Source organism: Agelaius tricolor, unplaced genomic scaffold (assembly GCF_023055355.1).
Source record: "Agelaius tricolor isolate 1412-34295 unplaced genomic scaffold, bAgeTri1.0.p SCAF_2, whole genome shotgun sequence".
NCBI classification, from domain to species: domain Eukaryota; kingdom Metazoa; phylum Chordata; class Aves; order Passeriformes; family Icteridae; genus Agelaius; species Agelaius tricolor.
Genome location: NW_027269262.1, coordinates 2,051,326 through 2,063,899, shown reverse-complemented (window position 1 = coordinate 2,063,899; position 12,574 = coordinate 2,051,326). Strand labels below are relative to the sequence as shown.

Sequence of the window (12,574 nt, the reverse complement as noted above, 5' to 3'; positions counted from 1 at the left end):
GGATGCTGAATCTGTCAAATTTGGATGTGATGTTAGGTCTTAATGACTTAATCTAGATAACACTGACACTGAATGTGCCCAATTGTCAGAATGTCTGCCTTGGTACATGAAGTGTGGAAAATTTGTAAAATTTGTACGAATTTTTGGGGTTTCCTGTAGGGTTTTTTTCCTTTAGATTTTCTGATACATGGGGCAAACTCTTGCACTGGCTTTTGAGAGTCAGCTCCATCTACATACTGCAAATTCAATTTTTTGTATAGAAAGAAAGGTTTTGTCTCTTTAAGTTTGTGTATTTAGTTATTGGCAAAATCAGCTTGCAGGTGGAACCAGTGATTTCTTCCAGAATGACTAACCCTGATCTTTCTCCACAAACATTCCTTTAATTAAGTAAATTGATGCTAACTTGTGATTCATTCCTGCTTTCCAAAAGAAAGATTTTTTGGAGGGGGAGGGGAGAGGAGGTGTCTGTGGCCATCTCATAGTATTTTTCACTGCTTTGTGATATACTTCTCCTTTATTACAGGAACACTTACACAGAATGAGATGATATTTAAGCGCCTCCACCTAGGTACTGTTTCCTATGGAACAGACACAATGGATGAAATACAGAGTCATATTATAAACTCTTATTCACAGGTATTTCATAAATCATTTACATTTCATATGGGGGGTTTAATGACATTGAAGCATTGTTGTTAATAATTATGTCTAGAATTTGAGATGCTATGAAAGTTGTCATGTGTCGGTATCTCTTCAGAAATATGATGGAAGGGAAAAATATGAGTACATAGTTCTCTCCTGATTCCAAAGTTCCTCATAATGCCCACTTAAAGAGATTTACTTTTCTGTTCTTCACTAGCAGAAATCTGTGTTAACCTGTCTGTGCAGTACAGTCTTTCTGCTGCCAAATCATCTAAGAGTATTCATTACTATGACTACAAATTATAAGGAAGTGTCCAGAACAATATGAACAGTAATTATATCTTTGAAGATACTAATCAAGAATATACATGAAAAAGCCACATTAATTGGTATAACCAAATGGTATAACAGTAGTTGTCAAAATAAAACTTACACAGGTATATTTAAAAATTATTTTTTAAAAAAATTAAGATGATTTCAAACAGCATAAAACTGTGAGTGAGAAAGGGGGAGAAAATGGAAAACTCCATTTGAGATCAAATTGTTCCTGTGATGTATAAGAGTGCTTGGTCTGGAAAGTGTACAAGAGGATTGTGACTCCCTGTCTCTGTGTGGGTCAGCTATGGGATTCTGCAAGCATTACTTACATTTCCCATGTATGTAAACTGTTTGGGTGCTTGCTGCAAACTTTCCTAAACACCTGATCCTACTCTGAGATTAGGATGAACTTTGTGCTTTATTTTTTATTTCTGTTCTTTGAAACAAAAAAATAAGAAAATTTACAGAAGAGACAACAAATGAAAAGTTAACTAGTATTTCCATGATGTTTACAGTATGATAATAAAAGTTTATATAATTTTTTTCCCTTGTAGTTAATGTGAATACACAAACATGACTTCCTGACCCAGTGTCCTGGTTAATGGCAAATTTGGGAGGAAACCTCCTAATGGGGTCTCTCAAGAAAGCAAATTCAAACAGCCCCTCCCCAGCCACTGGTCCAGGAAAGATTTCCTTGAAGAAAAGTGGAAAAACTGTTTATTTAACAAGCCAAGTATGCACAAGTATAAAAAAAAATGAATAATACTAAACAATAAAACCTCTTGCTGTTCTGAAGAGATGGCAAATTCAGAAAGTGCTTTTGTAATTCCAAGAGTCCTCTGTGGGTGTTTCTTGGCTCACTGAGTGTCTCTCAGTCCCTCTGGCACTGGAAAATGCCACATCCCAGGCCCCGGTGGGCCATAGGCGTGAGGTCCTGATGTTTTTTGGGTTTTCAGTCCAAAGCAGTTACCAGAAAAAGAAAAGCCACAGTCCAGAGAACAACTTTGCCTCAGCTAGCTAAAAACTAACTAAAAGCAAAGGAGAGCTCTGTCCTGCTGTGTTTCAGACAACACAGTCTGTGAGAAGGAATGAGGAGAGCAAATGCAGTTTCTGATAACAAACTGAGCTTCTTCTCCCTCCCTTCATTCTCAGAACCAGTCTTAAAGGTGCAGAACTTAATATCCAGCATAAGCAGAACAGACAACTGGGGATACAAGCATCGTAAATTCACACTAGGACACCCAGTTAAGTTTGTAGACTGACTTCCCTGTCTGTGTCCTCATTTTCTCTCTTAGAAGAACTGTAGGATCAACAATTGATTGGAATATCTAGCTGTGCTGTGTTGTAAATATGGCTCCCTTCTTATTTGCTTAAAATAAGAATAAAAGTTTAATTTAATGCCACACTGGACCCAGTTAATACTTTGTAGCTTTTGGGAGGAGAGACAAGAGGGAAGACAGTGATGAAGTGTGTACATTTTAAGTTCACAACTTAAATTCCTAATTATTTTCTGTCTATACAATTCAACAAATCCCCTTCTTGAATTCTTTTCCTTGGATAAATCTATTTCAGCCTAATTTTTAGTAGGTATAGCCGTGGATAGGGAGATACAATAATCATGCCTTGGAAATGGGAAATGGAGCTCTTTCACCTAAAGATCAGCTGTCCAGATTTGGTTCAGAATGTGTTAACTGAAATTACCTGCTACTCACTAAGTTTATAAAAACCACCCCAACCTGGCTTTCTTATGATGTGCCATTTGGGTATTCACAGTAACAGGTCTAGCAATAAATGATATTAACTGACAGTCTTGAGCTGGCACACCTTGGTCTGAGTGAGTTTGACAGCTAAGCACCAAGCATGCTCACAAATACCAGTTTTATATTTTGCAGTTAAATATGCTGTCTGAAAAGATTTGCACAATTCCTGGAATTCTTACTACTTAAAGCTTTTACTAATTTACTGTAAAATTTAATGAGTGGCAACCATGGTTATGAGTTTTTAGTAACTGTAACATACTTAAAATAAGAAATGTGAGGGAAACTTTTCTTCTCAGTTGTGGGAAAAAGATTTTCAAAATGTGGGTTTGCTATTAGTAGATGATGAAAAGAACTTTCTTGGAACGTCCTTTTTTTCAGCTTTATATGACACTACTCTATGTTTAAATAATGTTTTATAAATAATGCTTTAATTGTGCTTGTGTTAGTAGCAACTCATTAAAACAGAACAGTGATGGAGTCTCAGTAACAAACCAAGCAACTACTAAACAATTGTTTCAATCTGAAAAAGTATGGTGAGGTTTTTTAATTTAACCTATGATAATAGAAGCTGCCAGTTAGCTAGGCAGTGGTTCTTGTGTGACATTGATTTTATCCCTTGTTTGTGTTCTGTTTTATTATTACAGTGGACCTACCAGACTATTGTCATCTTAATGTAACACACAAATCTATTATAACCTGATTATATTTCCCCACTGGAAGCATTTTGTGATAGAGGGCATAATCTTTAATGGAATTTGTGTGAAATTAAATTATACAAGCATCAATAAACATAACATAATTCAGAAGGAGTAAATCAGCTTAATTTATTTGTGACTGTAATGGCATCAATGTTAGCAGAATGCAAATGCAGAGGTTTAAAGCAGTAGCTGAAAAGCAGTGCCAGATGAGCAGAAAGTTAAACCCTTTATTAGACAACACTGTAATTTGATGGGCAGAATGTTCACGGTTCAGCAGATTGCAGTCAGGAGGAAAAAAGCGTGGATTCTGAAAAGGTTTTCTGAGTTCCATTGGAGTGAACAGCAGAGCCCTGTGGTGGTACTGCTGATATATTTAATGTGCTGACTTTTAAACGAAAAAAACAAAACCCAACCAGCAAAAACCAATAACCCCCACCAAAAAATCCAACTTATTTTAATTAATCATGAACACATAGTACTTTTCAGAGGAAGATTAGCTCTGTATGTGCTTGAGCATTTGTGAAAGGTAACTTAAAACAGTGGTAGTTTATTGGTTATGCAACAGTAATACAGTCTTCAAGTATGTGTCAAACTGTTATTTTGCATGATTATTTTATTAGATTATTGCATTCTTGTAAGGACAAAAAACATTTCAGCTGCAGCAAAAGAGTAAAACTGCATTAGTTCACAAATAATACAGAAATTATGTAAGTTATAAATAAAATCAGAAATATTTGTATTTTAATTACTCCTAATATTTGTACTTGAAAATGTTCCTGCTTTTGTTCTTCTGATCTCCTCTTCTTCTGGTCTCTCCTGATTACCACAAATGTGGTCATCTTTTAAAATACAGAGATTTAGGTGGTTTTTTTTTAAAAAAAGGGGTTCTTTTCAGTTTAATGACACAGGTGAAGAAGAACAACAAAACATCAAATTTTGAAATTTTGTCTCAGTGTTTCTGAACTCATCCACTTGGTGGCTGGTTTACATATTTTTTCTTAAAAGGAAAAGGAAAAATAATTCACTGGATGCAATAGACATGAAAGGACTATTGTGACAGATCATTGAAAAATGTAAAATCTGAAGTGAGGTAGCAGGGGTTTCTGCAGAATCTGATCAGCCTATTCAGCCCTTTTCCAACGTACTGTTTTCATTTTATGTTTTTCAATTGTCTTAAGGCTCTGTTATTGAAATTTGACTACAAATGCAAGGTGATGAGCCCATAGTTATGTATAATTTCTTTAAAAAAGGAGATGAGGCTTTTTATTTATCACAAGCTGAATGAGTTAACCATAGGTTATATAAAAATAAATGGATGCTTACTAGAGTTATCATTTATCAACCTTTGTAAAAGGAACAGTAAGATATAGATGGATAAGTATTCATGTTTTGTTTCCATTTTTGAACTTTGGTTCACTATTCATTGTGTTGGGTCTTAAAGGTCCACTTTCAGAACAATGGGAACAGTACGAGCTCAACACCATCCAGGAAGCCTCAATCATCTGCGCCCAAAGTGCGCAAGAGCGTCAGCAGCCGGATCCACGAAGCGGTGAAGGCCATCGCGCTCTGCCACAATGTCACCCCCGTGTATGAATCTCGGGCCGGGGTATCTGGAGAGACTGAGTATGCAGAAGTGGATCAGGACTTCAGCGATGAAAATCGAACTTACCAGGCTTCCAGCCCTGATGAGGTTGGTATGCAAGGCTGAAAATATTTATTTATAACTCCTAAAGAATGGGGGAAACTAAGTAAAAAAGAGAAATGCTGTGAAAAAAACGTGTTTTGAGCATGGGTTTCTTTAAACCCCTATAGTATGTTACTATAAGACACAAAATAACACAACACACACGCACTGCTGTTTTCAAAGTAAAAAGGAGAACTTTTAATTTCTAACTTTAACATTTATAGATTTCTAAAAGTGACAGTAGATTAGAAGGCAAAAGTGCTGCCTCTCCAATGACACTAAACAGACTAACAGTCTATCAAATTTCTCTTCTTCTATAAAAGAATACAAAACAGTAAATTATTTACAAAAAGTGTGTGAAGAAGTTCATTACAAGAATGTAAACATCAAAAAGCTTTAAAAATCTTAAAAAATCAAAACAACATTAGTAGTAATCTGTTTTTATATTTTCTAGCTTAGGAAAGATCTGCTAGTTCTGACGCCTTCCTGTATAAAAGTGTTTTCAGTTATTTGACTTAAAGACCTATGAAGTCAGTGCTTTGGGGTCAATATTGTATTAAGGATTGCAATTAAAGGTTTATGATTTTTTATTATTATTCTCAAAACATTAATCTATGTGTGAATCAAAGTATGCTACTAAATGGAAAATGAAACTGTTCTGAGTGATGGACAACCTGGTACATTAGTTAGAGATGCTACCAGATAGCGGAACGTACAGATTCCTAACAGGAAAAAACAACAAACTAACAAAACCCCCAGAAAGAAACAAACAAAAAAACCCCATCAAACCTTGAATACTTCTGTAGAAAAGTTTTTGAGCTTCAAATTCTAGGCAGCTTCATAATCTTTATGGTTCTTTCAAAATTGCATCAAGTGTAGCAGAAATTTAAAACACCATTTCAATAAAAACATGCCTTTGAGTTTTATTGAAATCCAAATTTTAAACAAATCCCAGTGCTTTCATTAGATTTGAGTTATTGTTCTGAATAATCCTATTTTGGTCCCTAAATTGATTGCCTAAAATTCAATCTAAAAAGATACTAGAAGATAGAGACAAAGCTCATGTTGCAAGATACTGGAAAGAGTTTATAATAATGTGTATAGTCGATATAGTAAAATCGAGAAATAGACCTGTTGAAAGTGAACAGGTTGAGAAGAATCTTTGTTTTAAAGAATTTCTAGCATTTTCTGAAGGTACTGTTTTTGTTGTAACCCCAGTAGCTTAGTCATAAATAAAATAAGGTTTTTGGAAGATATGAAGCAGGAATTATCTACCTGAAAGCCTGAATATTTCTCTAGCTGTGCAAGTTGATCCCATACAAGTTAATGTTTCTTTCACAAACTTCATCCTGCTACATAGTGTATTATTCAAGTATACATTTGGTTTTCATGTCTAATATGTCACCATATGTAATGCTAACAAAACTTAAGCAGTTCATACTGCAGGCTATCATTGCTAAAAGAAACAAGTCTGTAACAAGGGTTTTTAGGAATGCAAGAAATAAAATTAAATCTGTCTTTATGTAGTAACAAGATAGCAGACATTACATACCTTTCAGATGCCATAAACACAGTTAATAGTGTCAAAGGATTGTAGAATATAAAGTGGCTGGTTCTCCAAGACTAAAAAATAGCAGTCAGAACATTTTTAAAAATAAAACTCTTTATTCTTAAACAGAGAAGTAGAACTTGAGATGCTGACTTTGGCTAAAATCAGTAATCCATAATACGGTATTTGGTGTTATACAGTGTGAGCTGATCCACATTATGAATTGAGAATCCTGGAAGGGCATTTGTTTATGCCAGAGGGTGTTTGTTTATGATATATATTTGTATAATGTTTGACTTGTATTATACACAAGTGAGCAAATTTTCATCTGCACATGCGTTCATATTTACTTAATGTTTCAGTTTAATGAGCCTGTGGGGTACTACTGAGTATAATGAATGACTGCACGAGTGAAGATCTGACTAGGAAGATATGATGACAACTATAAATTAAGTAAATATTCTGCTTTGATAGCCAAAGGTATTACTAAATCAGGTGAAGAGATGTGCATTTGAGAGAAACTATGTGAGTTTTTTCTCCCGCTTGCGCCTCTCTCCCTGTGGGCTTTTGTATATTTGTTCAGTTGTTTGAAAGCTGAAAATGCTACCATGAAGAGCAATTCTCCTCCCATATTTACTAAAGAAAGAAGCTGTAAGACTCGAGAATTATACAAGCAGTGCCCTGGGAAGACAGTAGGGAATTTGACCTTGGAAAGATGAAAGGAAGGAAAGGAAAGTTGATAAAGTGCTAATATAATAGATCTGGGACTCAGGGTGGAAAAGGAGGTAGAAGAAGAAATCAACAAAGAAACTGTTCATGCTGCAAGGGAGATAATGCACAGATATTGTTTTAATAACGATTTTTTAATCATTTCAACTCATGCATCAAAACTATATGGCAGTGAGATTAAATGTTTCCATTCTAAAACAGGCTTAAATTTCATTTTTGTTTCTCAAAGATAATGCTTGAAACACTAGTAAAATTATCATTTTTAAAAAATATGCTTTTATGTAATGAGAAATTGATGTTAAATGGAGTCTTGTAAAAAGATGAAGCTACAAAAAGCATGTAAACAGCATAAAAATTGCAGCATGACAGAAAAAAGCCTAAGAGTTGAAACACTAGCAGGTCTTTATCATAATTTTTTTAAGACTTCTATTGATGCAATGTTTGCAAATCACTGGAGCCTAAGGAAAATAATGTAAATGGTTCATTATTTAGCTTATTGAACTTTCCTGCAGTTAGGTTGACGGATGATGCCAATGTTTCCCAATCACCAAAGTACCATTTTAAAAGCATTTTTTATTGAATAAAGTGCTTTGAATATTGCACCCTGGAGCTTTATTTAGGGAAATGGTTCAATTGATGTTTTCTGTTTAACCTCAGCACTGACCTACCACAACATACTTGGTTAATAAGCAACATTATCATTTAATAGACTTAACCGGTTTTATGCATTGTACTTTCTCCACATTGCAACTCTGTTCTCTTAGATTTTGTTTATGGATCTGGCTTGATTGCAGTCTTTTGGAACAAGATGTTATTTGCATTGTTGTGTGTTGCATTATATAATATTGCATGATCACACCATAGGATGTAAAGAGCAGAGAACAGTATGTAAGTATAAACTATTCTTCCATGTAGGAAGGTATACGAAACAGCTCAGCAATATGCTCACTACGCTGCACACTTAATTAATTGACTTGAGGAACTCTTTTGAAATTTCTCACATCTGTGCATATATGTGTGCATCCATATACAGATATAATATGACCATAACAAAGTATGCACATTTAGAAGTAGGTGCATTCATCATAAAAGATGTATTTATTCACTGTTAGAGGAACCTGAAATAAGTAACTGATTTTGTATTCATAATGCAAACCCTACTTATGCCAAGCTCTTTGTTTCTTATGATAAGTGATCAATATTTCATTTTCTCTGAAAGAGTGGAAAGTTTCATTTGTCTGTCACTTGTCCTCTACAGCTGTAGCATAGCAAACAATAAACATTCATTGAGAACCCACTGGATAAAAAAAAAAAAAAAAAAAAAACTAAAAGGAAAAAAAGCCATACCAAAACTCAGCTTCGACTTTGCCATCATAGGTGTGGGTTCAGCTCATCTGTAGAAAGCCAGCTACCTTAATGTAATGAACAATCATGAAAGCATATAAGCTAAGTAGGCAAAGTGATAGAGTTCAAAGGTCAGAGACCCAAGCAATTCAGGGCATGCTATGAACAGGAGCCTTTGAAGACCTTTGCTCCCCTTAGTCAGAAAAGGTTGATCAGTCATGATTTTTAATGACTGCTTACTCTCATAAACCAGCCATTTATTGGTTATGCTTTGTCCTGCACTGTTATAGTCTCAAGCATTTCTAATTCCAGGATCTTGAATATTTAAATACTACCTTAAAGTGTGGTCAGTTATTTAATTCCAACATTTCTGTCCAGAGACAACAGAGTTGCTAAAATTAATTACAAGGATACAAAGCCAATCATTTAAAAACAGACAGGGAAATTATATGCCCTTAGTGAAGCAGCTTTTGTGTTTACAAAAGTGAAGCTATAATGTATGAGACATGTTGTATTGTTTAATTCATTTTATTGTGTGTGCTTATTGAAGCAAGACTAATTGTGTTGTTTTGTCAATGTATTGTGAAAAGCAAATCACTCAGTAGCATAAAACCATCACTTGTGTGACCTTCGAGACCCACAAAGAATAACTACTCCATAGCTTGTCTTGAATATTGATTGGTAGTTTTTTCACATGATCAAGCTGTATTTTTAAGTTAATAATTTTATTTTAATTATGAAGGGATTTTTATGAAAATTGATGGACCTCAAATGTTAGTTTGCATAAAGTGGTTGTTTATAAATATAAACAAACCAAACCACTGATTGGAAACAGATATGAGTTGTTGAACAGTCCCAATGGAAACGGTTGGAAACACTCAGGCACTGGGGAAAGGATAGCTCACTGCTTCTTTTCTGTTTCCAAAGCAATACCCTTAACTTAAAAATACCCCACTTACAATGTCTGTACAACTTATACGACAGTTTGATTTTGAAAGCAGTTCCTGTTGTCTGAAGTGATGCTCTTAAATACTCTGAAAGGAATACAAGTATGTTACATGAGAATTCTTCTAAGCAGCAAAACTGGCTTACAAAATTCCCATGTCTAGTCCTTCTTTTTTGCCCTACAAATTGCTCCCTCATATATGCTAAAAACATTGAAGCCTTTATTAATGCAGATTCTCTTTTGGTTAAAGTGGCCAGGTTCACAGCAGGGCTCCGGGAAAGATGTGAGTACAACTATGGTGCAACTCCTGGTCCCTGTGCGGTAGGGAACTGCCAACTGCAGCCACGAGGCAGTGGGACTTTTTCTTAAACTAATGTTAGCTCAAAAAAGAATATTGTACATTGAAAGTGACAGTTATTTGTTCATAAACCGTTTTAAGCAACAAGTACTGTAAATGTAGAGCAGTTCAATATATCTGCTAGGGAGCAGAAATTATTGTCTGGGCCATAAGGAAAGAAAAGCAGAAGCTGGGTATGATAGCCAGGCTGCTGGAGGTTGTGGCCTTAGTGATGAGGTGTACAACCCCACAGGATCCAAGTATGGTGAACAGAGCATGTCCTGTGATGGAAACCTGCAGTCAAGAGTATTATTGTACAGGTCAACCCTAACCCAGTGCATAAACTGTGTGGTTTGATTTGGTTCCATAAATGAACAGTTCTAAAAAAATGGGATGATAATGTCCCCAAAACATGGACATGAATGGTGCTTTTGAAGTTTCACCTCTTTGTGCCCTTCTGGAAATGCACTCATTCCTCAGGTGACTGAGTTAGACACACTCCTACTGAAAGAAGCTGCTTCTAACTCTCGAGCTGCTACTGCTCTAGGTGATGTTGTGGGTTGCACAGTTACGGCATAATTTGGGAGAGTTTCCTTATGAAATCTCTGAATTTGAGTGGAAATCTGTGCCCTGGTAATGGAAGAGTTTGCTGTTTGGATCTGTGAACTATAGAAGCTCAGAATGTTGGGTGGCCTTTAGTGGGGAGACTGCTGACAGAAGCAGCCAGAGTTCAAGAGTGGACATGTGGTAAATGGAAGCATCTGAAAGATTTAGGGTAAGAGCACTAGATGGTATTTCTCACTAGTTTGCATCAGATCTGTTGCATTTCTGTTTCACAATGCAATTATTTGCTCCTTTCTTTCCTAATTTGGAAGTTGCATCTTTGATATTGTCATGTGAGAGATGAATGGTCATCTTTACCCTTTGGGTTGCTACTGAGGAGGAAGAAAATTAGCAAGTCAGCAATCACAAATCTCTCTTTGCCTCCATATGCATTACCTGCCCTAGGAACATCACACATTTGGTGGGTTCACTGCATACCTGTGTCTCAGTAATGGGAAGACCATTTACCCACCAACATGCTTATGTCTCCCAGGCAGCCAGTTTCCCTAGAAGGGAAACTTTGTGATAAGCCGGAGAAGATCCATAAAACATTCAAATAAGTCCCTCATCTGGATTCAGGAAACTTGACACATTTCATCTGTGTTTGTGCATCAGCAAATTAACAGTTATCTGCAAATAAATATTAACATCGCAATGGATTATTTTAAAACAAAGTATCAAAGCCTTTTATGCTTGTCCAACCTTTAATTGCTTTATCTGCCTTCATCCAATATGTCAAGCTCTGTAGAAGCCACAGCCGCTGCATTTTCCTGGTATTCTAGGAGTTCTTGATTTAGGTACACTAGATTGCAAGACCATTTCAATGTAAAGGTTCCGAAATATATTGAAGAGAAGAGAATGTGTTTGTAGAGGGGAAACCTCAAGAAGAGAGACTAGCCTAAGAATCCTTTTTCTGAACTCTCTATAGCCAGCCTTTCGGTATATGTGTATTTGTTAGGATTTACAATGTAGATGTTAATTTGTGAAATACTTGTTTAGAAAAAAATTTCTACATTCTAAAAGCTTCAGATATTTCAATGGTAAGATCTGGCTATATTGTTTTGGGTGCTGCTCTGATTCATTCTGAGTGATGGGAGTCAAACTCGTCTTTTTCTCAAGTTTTTCAGTGTCCTTGTAGGCATCTGTTTGACTCTTGAGCCTTATTGACTGTTTCTTGTATGGTATTTGCCCTGATCAATTTAAAAGAAAAAATAAATATGCAGTTGTGTATAGGCCAGCTATAAGAGTACAAAATGACTGTACTGCAAAATGCTAATTTAAATGGTATGTGAAGCCAAGCATAAATATAATAAACAGATCTGAGTCACCAAATATAGAACACTTGAGTCGTAGCTGCAAAGGGACACAAATAAGATGATAGGGTTTTAGTGGAAAGATGCAATTTATAGGTCAGAATGTAATAGTAACCCTTCACTGTGAAAATTGAAAATTAACCTTGGAAGTACTGGATTGTTTACAGCTTATAAGCTACTTCTGGTAAAGAAGAAAAGTTTGTAAAAAGGCTTCCTGCAGTTTTCAAGAATTTAAAATGATCCTTTTCAAAATGTGCTCTATTCTCTTCCATTACTGCATCTCACTGTATTTTCATCTGGTGATGCCTACACAGATGGCATTACTAGGGTTTGTAACAGGTTCTTCACACAGGATTTTATTCCAATTTAAATTTTCTTAGAAGCTGAGGTGTTTTATTTGCTTTGTGTGAAATTCTTAGTGACCATCATGTCCGTTGAACTTACCTAGGGAATTTTCTACTTGCATGTTTTTTATCAAAGTGCTTGATGTTTACTTTTTTCATCTTCCCTGAGATTAACAGCAGAGCCTATTAATCCGTAAAAATCCAGGATCCATAAAAATCATGTGAACTTCATTACAGTTAACTTTCCAGTGATTTAAAAGTCTGGTTTCCAGTAAAGATTAGCCTTTGGAAAACTAAAAGCAGATTG

General features: G+C 35.5%; 1 protein-coding gene across 1 annotated transcript in view; it reads left to right on the top strand.

The window, feature by feature from the left end:
* ATP9B (ATPase phospholipid transporting 9B (putative)) overlaps positions 1 to 12,574 on the top strand; it is a 150,929-nt gene that overhangs the window by 119,744 nt on the left and 18,611 nt on the right. The window contains exons 14-15 of the mRNA XM_071450698.1: positions 524 to 636; positions 4,860 to 5,108. Of these exons, the coding sequence (XP_071306799.1) occupies positions 524 to 636; positions 4,860 to 5,108 (362 nt within the window). The remainder of the gene's footprint in view (positions 1 to 523; positions 637 to 4,859; positions 5,109 to 12,574) is intronic.